The following is a 22,648-nucleotide window of genomic DNA, read 5'->3' on the forward strand; positions in this document are numbered from 1 at the left end:
TGCATTATCTCATTACCCAACTGCACTAACTCTTATGAGAGCCATCCAAGATCACAAGCAAGTCTTAGAAATAACTCACCTCTGACAGACACCTCCACCTCAGATTCACCCAGCACACGCCCCCTGGAGTAAGCGAAGCACTTGTATAAACCTGCATCTTTCTTCATCACAGCTGGGATGGTCACTCCTGTGCTGGGCTGGAACTCCAGACTCTCATTGTTCTTATAATACTCAAACGTGATGCGTTTAGGATCAACCTTAGTGTCCCGAGCACGACACAGCAGAGTCAACTTGTCTCCTTCAGTTAGTGGCTGTGGGGGAGTCTGCAGAATCACACTTGCATCTGAAAAATTAAAGCCAATACCTGATCAAAGCCTAAAATGTGCTTCCCAGATCCCACCTGAGTTAAATGCCAGCAGGTGTCAATGTGTTTAGGCATGTATATACATAGCTAATTACAGGATCAAACAAATGTCTGCTGTGCATACTGGGTCCCCTTCACTGGTGAAGGCTCTTGGGTGTTGTATCTACCTGCCCCCTAGTGGACTGTCCTGGTATCAGTTTATTTAATTCACAAATCCTAACCCTAACCCTTTTTTCTGATTTGTGTACAATCCTGCAAAACAATTTACTCATTAAGTACATTGTAACCATGAATAATAACATTGTCATGATGTGTAAGTGCACATGTATTTACTATGTAATTACTATGTAAAGTTATTAGAGACACAATGTAAAGTGCTACTGATTTCTAATACATCATTTAAGTTGCTATGGTAATATTAAAGATTCCGACCTATCGATTCACTTACTTGATACTTTTAAGTCTACAGATTTACTGCGTTCTTGACCCTCTTTGTCTTCACACCAGTAAAGACCAGGGTGTGACTCTTCAGCCTTCTGAACTGTACATGAGGTCCCTTTGCCTATGCACTGGGGCTCCTGCCCCTGCTCCTCCTCTCCAGCTCTGTACTGTTTATACAGCACTGCCCTGGGACTCCCCAGACACTGCAGGGTCACCTTCTCCCCAGGGAACAGGATTGTCCAATCAGGGGTCAGAGTCAGCACTGCCTTGGGCTGCTCCGCTGAGAAAGCGAATATCGAATTTATTGTTGAAATGCAGAGCAACAAGAACGTGGCAACACAAATAACTCATCTGAACCGACACATAGCTCGTGGACAGATCAGCTTAAAGCTTATGGAGCTAACAACATTATTCTACTTAAACCTCTGGCAGTGGCAATAATTGAGCTCACATGGAAGACTGTAAGGGGTGCAAATGCACCCCACATACATAAACAAGGTTAACTTAAAAGTTTAAGCAAAATGGGTTATAGTATTACTGTATTGAATACGTTGTTTTGAAGTGCTAAGTTTAATTTAAAAAAAAAAAAAAAAAACTTGCTATCAACAGTAAATGCCTTTAAAATTCCACAAACACAAATATAAACAAAAAAGCCAAAAAGTTATCAAAGTTTCAAAGTCCTGTATATAGGGCCTACTGTAGAAGGTAATAGACAGGATACTGTAAAGAATGCATCAATCATATACAGTGCTGGAAACGTATGTATTATCAGGGTTAGAAACTCACTCTCGCCCGAGTCAAATTAAACGAGATGAGGACGAGATGATGTCTGTGTCTCAGTAGTCCTTTGGGCGAGTACTTAAAACAAATGTACACATATACTCTCACGTTCAGTCTTGCGTTAAAAAGATGCAGGGAACTCAATTTTCTAACGGGGTGTAGCAGTGGTGAATAAGCATTCACAAATAATGCTTAGAAAACAGGTCACTCGGAACTGAAACCTCCCTTCATCTCCCCTGCAATGCAAACCCCACTTAATTACGTCATTTGTGTTCTCCCTCTGTGTTGGATGCGAAGTTTATCGTTTGAATTTACTGAAACGCATTGCACCTTCTGAAGCAAGTGTAAAGTAATTTTACAAAAATATGTTGATTTATACCGGGTTACGACCCTGACTGAAGATGTCATTAACAAAGGGGGCCGGTTGTACTAATGAAGTCAAACAATAGGCCACGTTTTACTAAACATTCTAAAACTAATAAACAAACAATTACCATAATGAATATTATCGTAGTATGTTGCTTAAAACATAATAACACAATATATTCACAGTAAAGTTCTTATCTATAAACAGTAACACGTTTAAAACTTGAGACTCGCTGTAGCTTGGTGTTTTTTACATTATCGTCAGCATATTTTAAGTGACTGGAAGCTGAAATTACTTTTTTAAAAACACACTTTTCTTATACCAATACAGTATTGGTGAGCGATAATCAGTTCGTTTGAAAACCAGGCTTTAATCACTGGGTGCACAGGCGGCGATTCCGTGAGCGCTCGGGGGCTCAAATGGCGGAAAATAACGTTCCGCATACTGTAAATAAATCACCCGTTCTGTCAAATTATAGTGTGGATGCTTCACAAGCAGAACTGTTATTGCAGCGTTTAAAAATATAAAATCAAGTTATTCAAAGTCTCCCAGCTTTCTTGAAAATATCTGCGTTTCCTTCGTTTTTCTTTTGTATTTGTTACTCTAGTAGATTCGGCGTCCGTCAGTTCTGGCAGATTCTACTGTACCTGCTGAAGCGGTTTTCTCCCACTGCTAATTTAAAAAAAAAAATAGACACCTAGCTAACAATTTCATCCTGAGGACTACAGTAAAACGTACTGTCTTTAAATTGGGACTTTAGTGTAGACGGCATGTGTACGTGAGTACATTAATTATTGTAATTAGTGCTTCATAGCCAGCCAGCATTTTTGTAAATAGCAACACATGTAATGTACAATAAAATAAACATTTTATTTGTGTCATCATAGTCAATTTCAAGCGGAGCTTCATGGTTGGCAAGGTGACACAGCGAGAGAATTTTTTCCTCTGTCAACCCGTCTGGTGCTGTCAGTGTCAGTTTCCCGGCACACAGTACATTTAGTTAGTCGCTCAGTAACGAGGTGCAAACAAGGGATTAATCGATCTGTGTGAGCGTTTACGAAGGTAAAACTAAATTTATAACAGTGTTTATGTTTTAGCAAAATAAAATCTAAGCCTATTTTTAGGGACCCAAACTGCTGTTGATGACATCATGACTAGCAAGTTTCAAAAGGTACTAGTCCTTTGGACTAGTAGCACAATATTGTTAGTTTCTAACCCTGATTATACACACAAATATGCTCATTGTATTCTGTGCATGGTACCCAACAGTATATGAAGGACACACCTTTTTTGCAACTTCATGAAGATGGAAAAAATAATCAAATCATATTTTTTTCAAAACTGCACTATATCAGGTAATAAGCAGTATACTGTAAAGAGTACAGTTATTATATACAGTGCTGGAAACAAATGTATTATACACATATAATAGACACACGGTTTCACCTCCCTCAGCTCTCCCGCAGCTCTCAGCAGTCTATTCTGCCAGTAAGCAGGAGCCGTGATTGTGGTATGTGAAAAATGTATATTTTTTGTGACCTGTGGAAGGTATAAAAGGAGTTCAGATAGTTTCAGCTGAACTCACCAGATACATTAACCAGAACAGAATCGCTGAGGTGAGAGGGATATGGCGGCTGTCCCCTCACAGCCAGACACCTGTACTCTCCCTGGTCTGACAGAAGCACCGCTGTCATTGTGTATCTGCTGCCCTTCACAATGTGGTCAGCTGTTCGGGGCACTGGGGTCAGCTGACTGCCTTTGAACCACTGATATTCCAGCCCAGGATACTCTCCCGCAACCCCACAGCGCAGGGTCAGCGTCTCCCCAAAGTACAGCTGAGGCCACTGAGGCTGGAGGGTCAGCACAGCTTGTGGACGGTCTGTTGGGGCAATTTATTAATGTTAAGAAGACTGACCCGGTGGTTTCAGATAATTAAATACATAATGTGTTTACTAAATATTAAATGCTTAATTATATTTTAAATATTGTCCGAATGTTTTTTTAAGTACTTCCTTGCTTCCAGATTCACCACTTTCATCCTTTTCCAAAGCTTTTCCCTGTTAGTTTTTCAGCAAGACAAACGGATCTCACCTCCTACAGTAACCCCCACAGGATCACTACGTTTCTTCAACTCATTCCTTGTTGCCTGCACCTCACACCAGTATTTCCCAGAGTCACTGAGCTTTGCACCTGGGAGTATATACTTCTCTTTTGAACCAGAGATCTTCCAGCCCCCCTCCTCTCTGATGAAATGGTATCGCAGTTTAGGGTCTGGAGATTTCTCATTCACCCGGACTGCACAGTGCAGAGTGAGGGAGTCCCCTTCCCAGACTGGAGAATCCGGATGGGCTGTCACAACAGGTTTACTAAAAAGCTCTATAAAAAACAGAACAAATATTTTTAAAAGCCTTTGTTATGATGGTAGAAAATAATTGTTGTCTATGGCTCTTTTCGGAAGCATTAGTCTTGAATTGGAGAGACACCCAGTCTTTCACCTGATATTAAGATATCCTGGATAATTTCCATTATGTACTTTAGAAGCTAAAAAAAAGCATACGTTAGTAAGCCTGGCAAATAATGACCTAAGCAATAGAACATTATACCAAACACAAAAATATTTTAAAAATGTACAATAACAGAATAAAATGTACAAATGGGAGGATGCTATTGGGATCCTCAATTCTCATCTTGTTCCATAACTTTGTCAGGTTTTAAAGTAACGCAATGAGTCATCATCTGTCCCGAGTCTGTTCAATTCTAACTCTGTTCTCTGCTCCTGGTGTCTGTGCTGTTTAAAGTATTGGCTGGGGCTAACTCTGTCAACTCCTTCTAAGAATTGAAAGACTTTAATCAAGTCCCCCTCCCTAATCCTTCTTCTTTCTAGAGTAGAGTAATTCCCCTCAAACTATCTAACCTGTATCTAACCATCCAGGTAACACTTTATATTAAGATGCTGCTTATTAATGTTTTAAAAATGTTTTATAATTATATAATATTTTTGTTATTATTTATTTCTTAGCAGACGCCCTTATCTAGGGCGACTTACAATTGTTACAAGATATCGCATTATTTTTTACATACAATTACCCATTTATACAATTGGGTTTTTATTGGAGCAATCTAGGTAAAGTACCTTGCTCAAGGGTACAGCAGCAGTGTCCACCACCGGGATTGAACCCATGACCCTCCAATCAAGAGTCCAGAGCCCTAACCACTACTCCACACTGCTGCCCTAATAATAGAAAATAGATGCTTAATAACTATGTTATAGAGTGTTAATAAAACATTATAGATGGTTTATAACCATGCAATAGCCATAGACAGAATTACAGTTTTATAAAGGGGACCATGTTTAGCCACTTTGGGATATTTAACCCTTTGTGGTCCATTTATTAAATGTGCATCAGGCACGCCAGGTCTATTTTATTTTCACACACGCAGTTAATTTTAGACACGCTGTTTAAAAGTATTTTTTCACAGTCAAAAGGGTTTAAATGGCCCTGCATATCAACAAATCACTCACTAGGCATCTCCAGCCCCGCCCCACCCTTTCGTTTGCTATAGCTTTCACCTATATAAGAAATAAACAATAATAATAATAATAATAGTCGTACATACCGATCAATCATCTCCTGATCAGTCGTTTTATCACCAAACACCTCAATAATGCGATCCAAGTAATTATTTTATTACTATAACATCTCAAAAAAGCTCTGCAAATGTCTGTGTTCTCTGTGCGCTGACTTACTATCAGCCACCTTGTTTACTTACGACCGCCCTGTTATCTGATACCAGGGCCATGTATGACTATTCATACGCCTTTTTTTTTTTCGACTTGTCTCGGCTCCTGTCGTTCCCACTCGGCCATTGAATGGTTTTCTCGACTTTTTCCGGAGAAAAAACGACTAAAACCCTTTTATTGTGTTTCTAAAATGATGTCAGACAGGGTCCGACAATGGACCTGATAGGAATAATTGCAATGTCGGACCAGGTCCGACAATGGACCGCAAAGGGTTAAACGTAATTCCGTCTATGGCTATTGCATGGTTATAAAACATATATAATGATTTATTAACACTCTATAACATAGTTATTACGCATCTACTGTACATTTATAAAACATTAATAAGCAACACCATACTATAAAGTGTTACCAGTATCCCCTTCAGTTAAGTTATAAACTCTACAGGGTTTTCTGTAAGCATTTATTTACACTTACCAGATACATTCAACACAATGGCTTGGCTAAAACCTAAGTCAAACTCTGGATCTCCCCTTGCAGCTCGACACCAGTACTCTCCAGTGTTGTTCAGAGCAGCAGCACTTATTGTGTAAATGCCTCCAGTCCCACTGCTGTCAGTCTGCAGCAGTTCATTTCCTTGTTGGTTTTTGTACCAGTGATATTTCCAGCCTGTAGAGCTGCCCTGAACCTCACAGCGCAGGGTAACACTGTCTCCTTCGAATGCCTCTCTCTCAGGCTCCAAGGTCAGCACTGCTTTGGGCACATCTCCTGAAACAGAGAAGATTGGAGAATGAGCTCTGTGTTTTCATCTGCGCTCACGACAGAAATAAAGTCAAGTGACACTTTACAGAAAGTAAGGTTTTAAACATGTTACACATTTAAGAAGATATTTCCTCAGCTCTATACATTAAAATGTTCTGTTATATATGTATATAGGTTTGAAAGGAGGTGTAGCTGGGAAGAAGTGTAAATAGCCTTTGTTTGTTTATCTCGGTATGAATAAAGATTCATTATTTTGAATTCAAGTTTATACAGTAGTTACTTAGTAAATACATTTATATTACTTGCACATAATTAAAATGTATTTAATGTGTTTTTTGCATGTTATAACCCTAACCCTAACCCTTTTCTGATACAATTGTGTACTTACATATATCGTGCAAAAAGATTTACACATTAAAAAGGTAGATGTAAGTAATATATAATTGCAGATGTAAAATTCAAATTGCATTGCGGCCAGGCAATTATTTTGCACTACACCCTATGTAAGGTTAAGAGCAATGCAAATTACTCAGCACGCACAAATAATGATCCTCAAATGTGATAACGAGGGTCTCAATGAGTGCATCGGTCTATTTAGCGGCCGCTCTTGCAGAGTTAGGAGTACAGAGAGCAGTAGTCGCTGTATGACATTTGTGGAGCACAAAAATACAAACCAAAAAAAATAAAAAGAAAAGAAAAATTTTCTGAGAAGGAGCTGAGAGCTCACTCAGCATGTTTGGAAAAGCCTCAGCCAACAACAGTTATGCTAGTATCCTTAGGAAATGATATGTATTGGCCTGCCCTTTTCAGCATGACATCCAGAAATGTTCCTAGCACTCTGGAAAAGGTGGCTTGGGCTATCCCTCCAGACATTCCAACTGTGGTTTGAAAGGAACCAGAGGCTAAGTAGTGCAGAGAACACTTTCACATGTGCAGGGATAGCGTTCCCTAGATTGACGCTGGGGTCTAGCTCATCCCTCAATTCAGCTATTAGGTCTAGGATGACCTGCGGAGTGAGATGATAACGCTTTAGCACCGCATCCTCCGGCATCCCAAACAAAGTGACCCTGGAATTGAATATGTAGGGTTTCCTTCATCTTGCCCTGCTCCAAACTTGTTCCTGCCTCTCCTCAACAAGAGCCAAGTGTCACCGCATCAGGAAGTGTACCACAGCAGCCATCCTGAAGCCAATGACAGGTCTCAGCAGGTGTGTGCTTTTATACAGCTCTTAGTTACTCGCTTCTGCAATGGCTTGCACCTTGTAAGAAGAGGTGTAAAGTTTTTGGAGGGTCAGCAATTGCAAGGCAAAGTCCTTACATCACATTATAATGTTTGTGCCCGTTTAGTATCCAGATCCCACCCAATTCGATGCTCTTTTCTTCATTTGAATGCATTTTAATGGCTTAATGATGGCAAAGTGCAAATTTGATAACGGGTGCAGAACGCCAGGTGAACACCATTCTTTACATACGCTGCATTTTTAGCGGCCACTAAAATCAAACTTTACGGCTACTAAACACGATTTACGGAAGCATTATGGGGGTTTTGCACCCACAAATCACTTTGCGTGTATCTTTACATCCACCCCATAGTGTGGGTACACATGTATTTACTAAGTAACTACGATGTAAATACACAGTAATTAGAGACACTTCATGGAAAGTGTTACTGTACCTACACAGTATATGGAGATTTCCTTATTACTACTGCATGCCTTGACTTGTAAATTTTGTATCATAAACATTAAGTGTTGCTGTGACTGGGTAACACATCATATGAGTATCTGAAACTCCATCAATTGATTACACAAAGTAAGGATCATCCAAGATTGACAGACGTTATTATGACCTGAATCAAATACTGACAATCCATTTCTTTTGATTTCATTCACAGCAATGTAACTACACTTTACCTTAGACAGAAAACCCTACTTACCAGATACATTCAGCATGAAGGGGCTGCTGATTGTGGAGTGAAATGGATTAGATGTTCTTTCTCCTTGACAGGTATATTCCCCTCTGTCTGACTCTTTAGAATGTATCATCAATTTGCCATCTTTTCCACTGCCTTCAGTCTGGAGCAGTCCATCTTTGTACCACCTATAACTCCACTCCAGGTCTCTCCACTTTACCTGACATTCTAGAACAGCTATTTCTGCAGTGTAGAACACTCCCCATTCATATCCTTGAATCAGTACTGCCTGTGGTCTCTCTGCAGCAATGGAGAACATCAGAACATCAGAACACTTGCAATGCTCATACAGTTCATAGCAGCTCATTGATTCCCAAACTTTGTCAGGGGTCTTAAAGGATCACAATAATTCAGCATCAACAACATAGCATGATACTCCATTCCATACCCTCACCACCCTCTGTAAAAAGTGCTTTCTACCCTATATACTAAGTCTGCTTCCTCTTAATGTCTTACTGTGTCTTCTGTGCTAGGGTTGTTGGGGTGCTGTATTGGCTAGAGTTACCTTTGTCATCAATATTTAAATCAGAGGAACGAATCATTAAAACAGGGGAGGTATCTATGCATAAGGGATTTCTGTACTGTGTCTGGTAAAGCTTCAGTGAATCTTTTGTAGACTTTGGCCAAGAGCTGTCAACATAATTACAGGTTATGTTTAAAAATTGTGCATGTGTATGTATCTATAAACATAAGAACATAAGAACATAAGAAAGTTTACAAATGAGAGGAGGCCATTTGGCCCATCTTGCTCGTTTGGTTGTTAGTAGCTTGTTGATCCCAGAATCTCATCAAGCAGCTTCTTGAAGGTTCCCCAGGGTGTCAGCTTCAACAACATTACTGGGAGGTTGGTTCCAGACCCTCACAATTCTCTGTGTAAAAAAAAGTGCCTCCTATTTTCTGTTCTGAATGCCCCTTTATCTAATCTCCATTTGTGACCCCTGGTCCTTGTTTCTTTTTTCAGGTCGCAAATGTCCTCTGGGTCAACATTGTCAATACCTTTTAGAATTTTGAATGCTTGAATCAGATCACAGTGTAATCTTCTTTGTTCAAGACTAAATAGATTCAATTATTTTAGCCAGTCTGCATGTGACATGCCTTTTAAACCCAGAATAATTCTTGTCACTTTACATTAAAACTTTCCATGAAGTGTCTCTAATTACTCTGTATTTACATAGCAGTTACGTAGTAAATACATGTGTATTTACACAACTGCAATGTTATTATGCATCGTTACATTGTAATTGATGTGCAAATCATTTTACATGATAGATGTAAGTACACAATTGTATCAGAAAAGAGTTTGGTTTATAGTCAGGGTTAGGGATAGGGATAGGGTTATATCAAGCAGAAAAATACACATTAAGTACATTGTAACTATGCATAATAACATTGTCATTAAGTGTACATACACACGTATTTACTTAGTAACTACTGTCTAAATACGCAGTAATTAGAGACACTTAATGTAAAGTGGTACCGTGTCTATACAGTGTATGGAGATTTCCTTTTTACCACTGCATGCCTTGGCCCCATACACAATATATTCATGATTAGCAATATATATATATAGTGTAGCGTGCACGGGGTAGGCAGCAGCAGGACTGGTAGGTGAAGTAATCACACACAGGGACATGAGCCCTTTTGTACAGCGGTATCAGCGCTATGCTTTTAGTGCGAGAGGTCCCGGGTTCGCGGCCGCCCTCCGCCTGTATGTGCATTGCCTCGCCCTGTGTGATGCGCCTGCCTGCGTTAACCTATTTTGCTACTATATATATATATATATATATATATATATATATATATATATACACATACACATATACATATACACACACACTGTAGATACCAGCATATTCAATAATGTACCGTGCACGTTTAGCAGGACAGGCTGGCTGTAATCGAGGTACAATGGGGTAACTCCCCTGAAAGCTTGACAGCAGTAGCTCCCAGTGTGGGACAGTGCAGCTGCACTGATTGTGTAATTGGCCTCAGATCCATGTCTGCTGTCAGTCATGTAGACTTCCTTTCCTTGACAGCCTTTGTACCAATAATATGTCCAGCCAGTTGAATTCCCCTCAACGTCACAGCTCAGGGTAATGTTGTCCCCTTCAAATATCTCTGTCCCTGCTGGCTCCAGGGTGAGTACAATATTCGGCAGGTTCTCTGAAACACAGAAGACTGGAGAATAAGTCAATCTGCAGAATCTGGAGCAGGTTATGCACGATTGGGTGTGTTACTGGATCATTCAAATTATTAAAATAAAAACAAAAGCAAAAATCACATGTCATCAATTTATTTAAATAATTAGCATTTTTTTTCAAAATGATTTCCTGAACTACAAAAGACGTCAAATGTTTAAAAGCATCAAAATGGTTCACAATCTAGTATCAGTCATTATCAATCTAACTGTTCAAACACATGGCAAATTATATGACACTTTTAGGATCACATTGATGACAAGTGCAGCCTTGTTAGTACTTTCTTGATGTTTGTATTCCTTTTGACATCAATTAGGTGCACTGGACTGGACTGGACTGCACTGGTCTAGGCGCAGTTTTTGAAGTGAAAGCCTTACATATTACATAGATGTTTAAAGCAAATACTTACTTGATATGGTCAATACAATGACGTCACTAGTGTTGGAGTAAACTGGTATAGATGCTCTTTCACCTCGACATGTGTATCTCCCACCATTAGATTCATTAGCAGAGCTTATTGTGTATCTGTTATCATTCAAACTACTGGAGTTCTGCTGGAACACCTGAACTGCTTCCTCATCTTTGTACCATGTATAATTCCATTCGGTATAATTCCCAGGAACACGACAACCAAGGATAGCAAATTCTGGAACAAACACCTCCGTCCATCCCTCCTCTAGGGTCAGTACAGCGGCTGGGCGCTCTGTAGAAACAGAACGACTCCTCTTATAAAAGCTCCAGTCAGGGTGACTTGAACGCAGACCACCCAAGTGACCCCCAACAGTCATTGTACAACCCCACAAAATAAAACTTTTATGTAAGATCACTGTTTGGGTGATGTAAAAAAAAGATGTCATCATCAATGATTATGATTGTATGCGCACTCCATTCATTGATGGGATCTTAATTCGACTTACAAATTATATAATTTTAAATTAAACAATGTCGTTGTTTTCTTTTTCTTTTACTGATTTGAAATGTAAATGAATAATTGAGGTCAGATTAATCATTGTCCAAAATTCTCGAGGAAGGGGGATACCCCGAACCCCCTATTTTCAGAAATGGGAGTTTTCATGGGGAACTACAGCACATATTACATGGCAATGGGTAAAATTCACTGAAATCATGAAATCCGTGAACCATGAAAAAAATACAGCCTAGCAATTATCAATTATCAGCACTTTTGATCGGATTGGCATGAATATGATTTGAAAAAAGTACAAGTTGCTAATTGGGTCTTCCTCTCATAAACGAGGACATTTGTCCACCACCTACAGATGGATTACTTAAATAACGTACCATGCACCACTAGCATGACAGGCTGACTGTAATTTAAGCAAAACGATCCATCCTGCTTTGCAGCTTGACACCAGTACTGCCCAGCATGGGACATAGCAGCTGAACTGATTGTGTAAGTGGCTCCAGATGCATTGCCACTGCCTGGTGCCAGGGATTGCCTGTTTCCTTTGTACCAGTGATATTGCCAGCTATAAGAACTGAGTCCAACCTCACATCGGAGGGTAACATTGTCTCCTGTAAAGATATCAGTCCTCGAAGGCAGTAGGGTTAGAATAATCTTAGGCGGATCTGTGGAAAAAATTAAAATATAGAAAATTCAGGGTTACTTTTAATGGCAGGAATAGCATTCTGGACTCACCGAACCACAGACGCCAACACATTCTTAGATTCGTTTTTCTTTCAGAAACTTTAAATCTAATCTTACACTTATTTTCTAGCAAGGTTATATTTATGGTTAAGCAAGGGGTAGAAGTTAACATTTGAAACTTGTAATAACATTTATTGATAAGAACTGAAAAAGTACAATGTTTGAAAGTAAACCAAAAAATAGTTGCTAAATGTGTTCTTTATAAATAAACTTAAAGGAACTTTTGAACGTACTGAAGTGTAATCAACACAAGAGTTTGTGAGATAGTGTTTCCTGGAGTTAATGTTTTAGTGGTAACGCAGTTCCCTCCTCGGTAACAGTGTTGCCAGACATATGATAAGTATCGTATTTATATGATAATGTGGACCATTGTACGGTGTATGATATATAATTGTGAACGGTACCAAAATGTACGATAATTCAGGAAGCTTCATAGAACACTCACATTTGAAAAAATAAATTAATATTCAGTCATTTTTTTCATCTTCTGTCATTGGAAGGAGACAGGAAATGACAATAATTAACCATTTTCATTGCCTCAGTGATTGGCTGTCGCTCCAGCAGGTTGTGATTCGTTGGTTGTCTTTATCATTGTGTCGTCGCTTGTGTTTAAACGTGATATGTTTAAATGTGAGCGTGACTGTGCTTGTAATAGCTGTGTGTGATGGAAGTTTAAAGGGTGGAATCCTGATCAGTGGGGAGAATTCCAGGAGTGAGGTGGATTATCCAGGGTGTATTTAGGCGATAGTAACATTATTATACAGCATTGACACCCAGATTGGCTGGTGAATGCAACATAAATAAAGAGTTTACAAAGAGATAAACTGTCTGGGAGCATGAAAGAGGGGCAGCACGATTTTCTTTGGCTCAAATCTTTCTTGTATTGTCTCCCAAATGTATGCTATTGCTGCAAACATGTTGTCACCCATTTATATAATTTTCTTTCCCATTATGTATAGCCTATATCATATAGATCTCAAAATACTTAATTTAGACCACTCCACAATAATTTTAGCTAACTACATTTAGACATTATACAGATATGCTTAATACATGCATTACTTAGCACAATATTAGTTTATCATACACAAACTTAAAGTTAAAATATATTTACAGCAATATGATCATATATTAAGGACGAAAAAACATTTCCATTCATGTTTTCTTTAATTTTTTCATGAAATACAATCATTTTGAGGCTCCAATACGATATTTTCATTTTTCAGATCTGGCAACACTGCTCAGTAAGAAAGCAAGTGGCTTGTTGTCGGTGCTCACGTTATGCAGTGACCGAACAGTCAGTGAGTTAATGCTGAACCTCTGTATTGCTGGACCCTGATTGTTCAAGATATCTGGAATGCTCTCGATTGTTTAAACCCACACAAAGTCTCTGAAAAGCCTTACGCTTACATAGTAAGAAGGTAACAATCTATTCAATTACTCACCAGAGACTTTCAGCCTGGCAGCTTTACTATAATCTGAATGAAAGTAGCCAGCCCCCCTTGCAGCTCGGCACCAGTACTCTCCACTGTGGGACAGAGCAGCAGCACTGATCGTGTATCTGGCTCCAGCGTCACTGCTGCTCTCAGGCTGGGGCAAGGGAGCGGTCTGGCTGTCTTTGTACCAGAGATACTTCCAGCCTGCAGAATCCCCCTCCACCAGGCAGGTAAGAGACACTCTCTCTCCCACAAACATCTCTCCCCACGGGTGCTCCAGGGTCAGGGTAGTCCTCGGCATACCCGCTGGGGGGATCGGAGAAATACGGTTTACTCAGGAAACTCATGCCACAGATTATTTATTAAAACATAGACTAGACTACACTTCTATATTATACATATTTTACACTACTTTCTTTGGCTTTGCTCTCACCTTTTGAGGTACTCCTGCCTATAAATTACCTCACAGATAAGTGGGGAGGCTGACCATAGGGAAGGGGGCAGGATAGCTGCCCTACCCCATTAGACGAAGCCAAAAAGCAGGTGGAGGCTGGGGAGGAGAAGGAAGTGAACTCTGGCGCACAGTGGGGACGTAATGAATTGGGGTAAGATATAAATCCCTTCCTCACCCATCTTTGGACTTATTGTTCATCGAAAGACAAATAAGATACTAGCTTTTCGAATGATGATTTGTTCTGGCATTGGACGCAACTAAAATATGCTTAATGTTTACATGATTTGATCTAAGGTTAAAGTGAGTTCCCTTCCAGAACCATCGCTTTGCTTTATTTAACTCACTCCACTCCACAAGAGGGTGACAGCTGTCTCCCGTGTGTTCCCTTGTGTGACCGGCCCGTCCACACACAGTCAACAGAATAGGACTCACTTCTATTTTTCCAACGACATGAAGGCAACAAAATGTATTCCAGCCAATCCTGCTTCACAGCAAAATCACATGTTCAAATATGGCCAGATGGACACATAATTTAGAAATAAGGCTGATCCTTCTTTCATGAAAATCACTTTTCGTGTTAAACATACATAACTGCTCTGTTTGGAAAAGGTAGTGTAAACTCCAACATTACTTTTCTAAAGCAGTCTAGATTGCCACGCCTCGTTGTCTAAAGGTGAAGCCGGCAATTTCCCTTTTTGCTCACTTTCAGCTATCAGTACCAGAAGCACAGGATTTTTATTCACGTGACAACAAACATGTTTATGACTGATTTGCAAAACCTTGTCGCCCGAAGGTTGCTAACTTGTTGACTGTAGGTTTGTTGACCGTGTGACCACTGCATGATTACGGGCAACATCTGTCATCCTCTTGTTGCCATCAACAAAAGTTGCTCGTGTGACCAAAACTTAAGAGAAGCTAACTAATAATTGATTTATTTCATGTGAAACTGTACGAAGCTAAAGGACATAGTTTCAAAATGTTTGTTTTTAATGTATAAATGAGAAACAAACAATGACATTATGTTTTGTAAAATTAAGTCAGTATCTTAAAATGTCATTTTATTCCTCTAACTCTTTTATGGTGTTCTTTGAATCCCCATTGAGGCCCTGGTGACTTCACAGGACGCAGACCTGTGCTGTATGACTCACTCTGCAGACCTCTGCTGCATGACTCACTCTGCAGACCTCTGCTGCATGACTCACTCTGCAGACCTGCGCTGTATGACTCACTCTGCAGACCTGTGCTGTATGACTCACTCTGCAGACCTGTGCTGTATGACTCACTCTGCAGACCTGCGCTGTATGACTCACTCTGCAGACCTGCGTTGTATGACTCACTCTGCAGACCTGTGCTGTTTGACTCACTCTGCAGACCTGCATTGTATGACTCACTCTGCAGACCTGCGCTGTATGACTCACTCTGCAGACCTCTGCTGTATGACTCACTCTGCAGACCTGTGCTGTATGACTCACTCTGCAGACCAAACGGCTGTGTATTTACCAGGCACACGGTATTCTTAAACTGAGGGAACACAAAGCCACTTTGTGGCTTGGAACTTGGTTTCAGGACACTAGGTTTCAAGCCATTGCACGGCACACCAGGGGAGACTTGGAGTTTAATACAGAAAATAGCCTCAATCTAGGTCTCCTGGAACCAGGTTTCAAGCTGTTGTTCCTGAAAAAGCTGCTTCGTGCTCCCTCAGCTGAAGTCCTGTCTTACCAGTGCATTACACAACATCATCATAACCTCCTTTGATTTTTACTCTATATGACCAAATATCCTTTAATTGTGTGCAGTATACCTCTTGTATCAGTTTAACAGGGTTGTGACTCACCTCTCACATTAACCTCCACTGAATCACTTGCTTTCCTAACTCCTCCTGCCTCCACCTGACACTCATATCTCCCAGCATCCTCAGCCCTTGCTGCTGGGATTGTGTAGTTCCCCGGTGGTCCAGCGGACTCCAGCTCCTTCCCGTCTTTGATAAACAGGTATCGGATGTCTGTCACATTCCTCCTGTTATTAAACTGAACTTGACACTGAAGAGTGAAGGACTCGCGCTCCCAGACTGGGTTCCAAAGAGGAGCTGTCATAGAAGGCCTAGTAAACAGTTCTGTATCAACAACACAGGTAGAGGCAATAAGTACATTTACACAACGACTTGCAAGTGTGTGCCACATATAGCAGGTGTTTCCAATTTTTTGTCCAACACATGCAGGGAAATGTAAATAATAATAATAATAATAATAATAATAATAATAATAATAATAATAATAATAATAAATCGTGGATAAACTGAAACAGGCAGCAGTTGCTAGTTTTGCCTCCAACCCTCCAAACCCTGGACAACAAAGTTCTATTGACCTAGTAAATGGCAGGGCAATTACATTAACACTACACTGCTAAATGTAGCATTCACTGCCCAAGCAAAAAACCACACCAGCATGAACATTTCAAAATATCATATATACAACTTGTAAAAAAAGGAATTGAATTATTATTGTTATTTTAAATCATAAATTACTTGTATTGATGAAAAGACAGTGTTCTCATTTACATAATTCAGGCACTATAGGGTTAAATGGGTTCTATGATCTCAGTCAATATTCTTTAGTGGAAATTAGTTTTTGTACGTTTTGAGGAAATGACTTACCAGATACTTGTAACCCAATAGAGGTGCTGTAATAGTGTGTAGTCCGGTCATCCTTTCTTCTAGCTTGGCATCGGTACTCCCCATTATCAGACGGGGAAGCAGGAGATATTATGTAACTTGTATTTATAGGGGGTGTCTCAGTCTTGCGATCAAGAATTCTGTCTTTATACCAGAGATATTCCCATTCCTCTGGATTCCCTTCGACTTGACACACCAGAGTAACTGTGTCTCCTTCGAATGCATCTCCCTCTGGAGGGATCCGGCTCAGCACAGGCCTTTGGTGACCCTCTGAAATAAAATATTAGAAATGACTGGTTTTATTAATGGACTTAAAGGGGAATATTTACAGGTCCGATAGTTTACCCCTGTGACAGGCTAGCTGTCACTCAGACAGACAGTACTGGGGTTGAAACTGAAAACGCAATGGCTGCACTCAGTAGGTTTAATGAAACAAATAAAATATTTTAAACAGAAAACAGGACACGGCACTTGAGGCCAAAATAAATAGACAAACAAAACAGATTAACACTAAACAAACAGTGGACAGACAGACAAACAAACACGGTGAGTCCAAACACTTATTATTTACCTTATTATTTATTTTCCTTTCTCCTCTCCACACCCGTTCTGCACTCACCGAGCACACAACCCTGAGTGAGTGAAACATGCATCTATATATACTGTTGTGCCAGGATTCAATTTCTAATTAATTATTCACTTGAATCCCAGCACGTGAATTAATTAAGTGCAACCTCGTGCTCACATATTAAATACTTTAAAAGCATGTGAAGTGAAGTGCAATCCCCGTGCCTAAATACAATTATACATTTTAAGTAACTCGTGCTGCACACACCCATTTATATCCCGTGCAGCCATCTCTATACACCAACACTAACACACAACACGCAACATACAACATAAAACACAAAAATACACACAGGGGCCGGGCACATTGCCACAAACCCCCAAAAAAGTGTCCCCTTACTCTGACGCATTGCACTGCTTTTTGAATACAGTTTGAACATTAAAACCATAATACATCACCATGCTCTTGCAAAGTTGACATGTTTTCATCCTCTGGGCTGGGCCAACACAGTGTTTGATTAAACTGGCTGTGAAGTATTTTCAATGTTCAATTTTTGCCAAGGGATTCCAAATAACCAGAAATAAGTGCAGAAAAAAGAAGCATGGATTTTATGCTCCTTCAAATCGTGCGATTTAAAACAAAATGCACGTAGTTTTAATTGAATGTCGTATTGTTTAAAATGAATACCAGGTCTTGGAGTTGGAGGACACGACTGTAATTTTTGTAAACACTGGGCTTAATTTGCTTTTTTGTTTTACTATTGTACATATTCTTCTGCAGTAAGTTGCCGTTATACAATATTACAATTGTTATATATTCTCCTGTGTTACAGTGAGAACAGGTATGCCAAACAGACATGCCCAACAGGAAAGGCCATTTGAAGTGTTTTGTTGTGTTTTGACTGAAACATACCTGTACTGGTAATGTCAGGTCAGTCTTTCTCTTTCACAGTTTTGAGGGATCATGTCCATCTGTCCATGTGTCAAGGGTGACAAATGTGTGTGTAATTATTGAATTATATTGTTGTGATTTTAGAACGTTTTATTTAATTCTTTCCTTTTTTTCCTCACAATGTGTTGTTTTGAATGATTTATTTAATTTAAGCACGGTTGATGTATTGTGTGAGTATTAACTAACAATGTGTTTTTATGTTTTGTACACACGCTGCTGTTGGCTGTTCCCATGGCAATGCCACGGGATGGAGAAAAGGAGATTGGGGTGTTGCAGGCAGCAGCACGGGACCAGGACGTGAGGAATTTGGGGAGTTGCAGGCAGCAGCATGGGACAATTGGTGGACTGGGAACGATATTCAAGAGAAGTCAGGATGTGAGGAGCCAAAGACGACCAGCCGAGCGGCGCTGACTGGAGAGAAGTAAAGAGCACGAGCACTTTGAGAGAAAGAGAGCTGCTCAGAGAGACGCTGGAAGTTGTGGGGTGATACTTCTATCAACTAGCTAAGCGTTGTTGTCTAGTTGTGGTGCATTATGCTTAAATTACATTAGTCACGCACCTTTCATTGAGCTATTGTTACTTTTTATTATAACTGTTGATATCAGCTGAGTCTTTTCCCTGTTCCCTGCCTTACATTACAGCCAGAACTAAATTGATGCTGGACTGTATTTTGCTGCTAGAACTATGCTTTTAGACTATAAGAACATAAAGTTTACAAACGAGAGGAGGCCATTCAGCCCATCTTGCTCGTTTGGTTGTTAGTAGCTTATTGATCCCAGAATCTCATCAAGCAGCTTCTTGAAGGATCCCAGGCTGTCAGCTTCAACAACATTACTGGGGAGGTGGTTCCAGACCCTCACAATTCTACGTGTATACTTGGCTGCTAAACTATATAATGCTGCTAGGTTATATTTGCTACTAGATTATAAATATATATCATCGCTATAGATATGTGTTGTGATTAATTTAAATTAGTAATTTTACCAACAGTGATATTTTGGGTTTTATTATACTATTTTAATTTGTTGTGTAAACCACCAGATAAATTGAATATGTCTTGAAGTGCACTGATCCTTTGCTTATTTTTTTTATCAGGAAACCTGTACCATGTATAATACCCTACTCTAGATCGAGAGTGGAGGTCCTGTCTAGTAACAGATTGAAACTACTCTTTCCACTCAATCACCAGTTGCCTTGTGATTGGACAGCAGAAGCAGTGTGCTCTTCGGAAAAGCTTGATGAAGATGGCGAATTAACGTTCCTTGCTGTCGACAGTGTGTGTGACCTCGTGCCTCACAAAGCACCCAGGGTGTGCGGTAAGAATTGTCTTACCACACATCCTGTCATGGGTTATTTCTTACTTATTCTATAGCATTGATATAGCAATACTTGTATTCCTTGTCAAACGGGATGCATTCTTGCAGAGATTGGTACGTGACTGTCCTCTAGGAAAAACACACTTTCTTCAGGGGCACATTTTTGGGTGCACCAGGAAAAAAACTGCAGTTTACTGCAAAGTTTATTATGCATAGTAAAGAAAACGGGGGTGTTTGGATGCAAGGATGCATATGTATAATGATGTAAGGTACTTATCAATATGTGCACTAATCAATCAGAAGTGTTGGGGAAGTTGCTTTTATAAAGTAATCTGCTACATGTAGCTAGTTACAGTTACAAATAGTTACTTCTCAGGCACAATTTATATTTCTTTTTTTTTGTTTACGGTTTGGCCATACTGCAGCTCGTAATAGCAAACTTATAAAAATCATTAAACTTTATTTTGTAAACCCATGCTTTAGCTGAAACCCCTTTCTGTTTGTAGCCTCCTGTTAGATGATTTATTGTGAAAGCTCTTGGTGAAGTGAAAAAGAAAGTAATCACAGAGTTCCTCTTGAGCACACTACCTCCCTTTTCTCACATCCCAACAGAAATGTTGAAGTAATGGAGATTTTATGACTGATGCTGTATTTTTTTCACGGTTTCTGTGAAATGTACCCATTGCCGTGAAATAGAAAGACCAGTCTGAGTTTTGCTTCTTGGGACAGAAGTCTCTGCTCATGTGGAAACACATGCAACACACTGCTCCTGTGCTGTATATAAGTTGACCACTCACCTCCAAACGCTCCGAAGCAGGCTACAGTAGTTAAAACTGCAAGACAGAAATTGAAATAGTAGATTAAAATCATATTGAAAAGGAAGCTCAGGTTAAGAATGAAAAAAAATCCCCCAAAATGCAATGCTACATGAGAAAAACACACACACACACACACACACACATATATATATATATATATATATATATATATATATATATATTAGCTCAAAGAGCCAGCTGCCCAGCTTTTTGATATGTTGTACATATCTTTCTCAAGGGAGCCTACCTTTGAATCAATTGGTATTTATAGGTGTTTCACGGCATGACAGCTACTTGTTATTGTTTATATTCAAATCCATGATTTATTCTTACATGATGTAATGGTGTTCTATATATTGTGACATCATTTTTACTTCTATCTTTGAATCTGTATTAATTCTAATTAACATTACTTTATATAAACTTATATTTATATTATCATGCAATGCTGGCTTTGAGGATCAGTCTTGATTTGGCCTCCCCAGCGCATTAGTATGCACTTTTGAATGAATTTTGTTTATTTATTTCATTTAAATGTTATATATTTATTGAAGTTAATTAGTTCATTCTTTTCTGTTGAGTCCCACTGGCATAATTGTGTTCAGTCTATTTATCCATTTACTTTCTTTTATTCTTCTATATGTCGCATTGTCTAATTTTAGCTGTTCTAATACTACAAACTTTACATCATTTATGTCATGTCCTTGACTGGTGAATTGCTGTACTATCGGGTCATTCATTTTTTTTTATTTCTAATTAATGAAAGGTGGTTCTGAATTATTTTATATAAAGTTGTTCCAGTCTCTCCAACATATTTGATTTCATCACATTTTTCAAAGGCTATTCCATAAACAACATTGCTATTTTTACAGTAGGTATTAGTTTTTAGTGGATATGTGGGGTTCTTATGTTTAATTATATTTTTACTTTTGTCCATGTATTTACACACTTTACATCGACTGGTGCAAGTATTCGTATAACCTATTTTGTCAATTATTCTTTTGTTTACTGTAAACCAAACAATCTTAGAAATATTGGGCAAAAGTTTAGAGTAAGTCATTACTAATGGGACTCTTTTGACTTTTTTATCTCTATTTTTATAATCTAGTAGATCATCTCTTTTTAGTTTATCCACTTTTCTTAACTCCGTCTCTATAATTCTTTCTTTGTGTCCTCTTTTTTAAGATTTGTTTTTAATACATTTCTACATAGTCACTTTCTTTTGAGCATATTCTTCATATTCTTATTCCTAGACCCTTTGGGATTGCCCTTTTAGTGTGTATCGGATGTGCAGAGGACATGTGTAAATACTGGTGCATGTCAGTAGGTTTACAGAAGAGGTCAGTCTCAATTGAACCTTCTTCAAATTTTACTATGGTATCTAAAAATTCTATTTATTTTCTTGTCCATTGAAGGTCCACTTTAATATTACTGTGTATTTCATTTGCCATTTTATGAAACTGGAAAAGAGACTCTTCTCCATGTGTTCAAACCCCAGAAATATCATCTAAAAACCGAATCTATTGTAAAGGTTCTCTTTCCGATTTTCTAAATAATTGTTCTTCCCATTTCCCCATGTATGTACTGGCAAAATGCATTCACAATTTAGATCCTATTGCTGTACCATTGTTTTGTTTGTAATTCTTATCAACAAATGTAAAATAACTGTTTTTTAAAACTATGTTGATCATGTTCAGCACCTCTGCTGTTGGTATTGATTTATCTAGTCTATTATCTAGTGCTTTTTGACAAGCTTCTAAAGTTTCTTTACGAGGGACACTTGGGTACAAGGATTTTACATCCATGCAAAATAAAATTGTATTCTCTGGAAAGTTGTATCTTTAACATAGCTTGGTAATTTCTCAACGTGCGACCTAAGTTGTTTTTCTGCTATTTCAGCTATTATGTGTGTTAGAGTATCAATTCTACTGACTATCATTCACATAGGGTGATTTTCTTTGTGCATTTTAGGATTTCCTCTTGCTAGGCCTGTTCTTGCATTATGTGGCTGCATGTATTATTTTGATTATTTTGATATAATGCCTTTATTGTATAGTCTCTCCGCAATTTCCTTAACCTCTTTTACCGATTTATTGATCTTATTGCTTTTAACTTCTTCATATGTATATGTATTACTTAATTC

At 39.0% G+C, this 22,648-nt stretch overlaps 1 protein-coding gene across 1 annotated transcript in view; it reads right to left on the minus strand.

Moving 5' to 3' along the window:
* Window positions 1-22,648, minus strand: part of LOC117398021 (Fc receptor-like protein 5) — a 38,766-nt gene that overhangs the window by 9,673 nt on the left and 6,445 nt on the right. The window contains exons 2-14 of the mRNA XM_033997012.3: window positions 20,485-20,520; window positions 16,835-17,122; window positions 16,016-16,294; window positions 13,737-14,033; window positions 11,925-12,212; window positions 11,035-11,328; window positions 10,294-10,590; window positions 8,392-8,667; window positions 6,172-6,462; window positions 4,044-4,328; window positions 3,538-3,831; window positions 813-1,085; window positions 80-343 (exon numbers count right to left, since the gene is read on the minus strand). Coding sequence (XP_033852903.3) covers window positions 80-343; window positions 813-1,085; window positions 3,538-3,831; window positions 4,044-4,328; window positions 6,172-6,462; window positions 8,392-8,667; window positions 10,294-10,590; window positions 11,035-11,328; window positions 11,925-12,212; window positions 13,737-14,033; window positions 16,016-16,294; window positions 16,835-17,122; window positions 20,485-20,520 — 3,462 coding nt within the window. The remainder of the gene's footprint in view (window positions 1-79; window positions 344-812; window positions 1,086-3,537; window positions 3,832-4,043; window positions 4,329-6,171; window positions 6,463-8,391; window positions 8,668-10,293; window positions 10,591-11,034; window positions 11,329-11,924; window positions 12,213-13,736; window positions 14,034-16,015; window positions 16,295-16,834; window positions 17,123-20,484; window positions 20,521-22,648) is intronic.

This window comes from Acipenser ruthenus, chromosome 54 (genome assembly GCF_902713425.1).
Source record: "Acipenser ruthenus chromosome 54, fAciRut3.2 maternal haplotype, whole genome shotgun sequence".
Taxonomy (NCBI): domain Eukaryota; kingdom Metazoa; phylum Chordata; class Actinopteri; order Acipenseriformes; family Acipenseridae; genus Acipenser; species Acipenser ruthenus.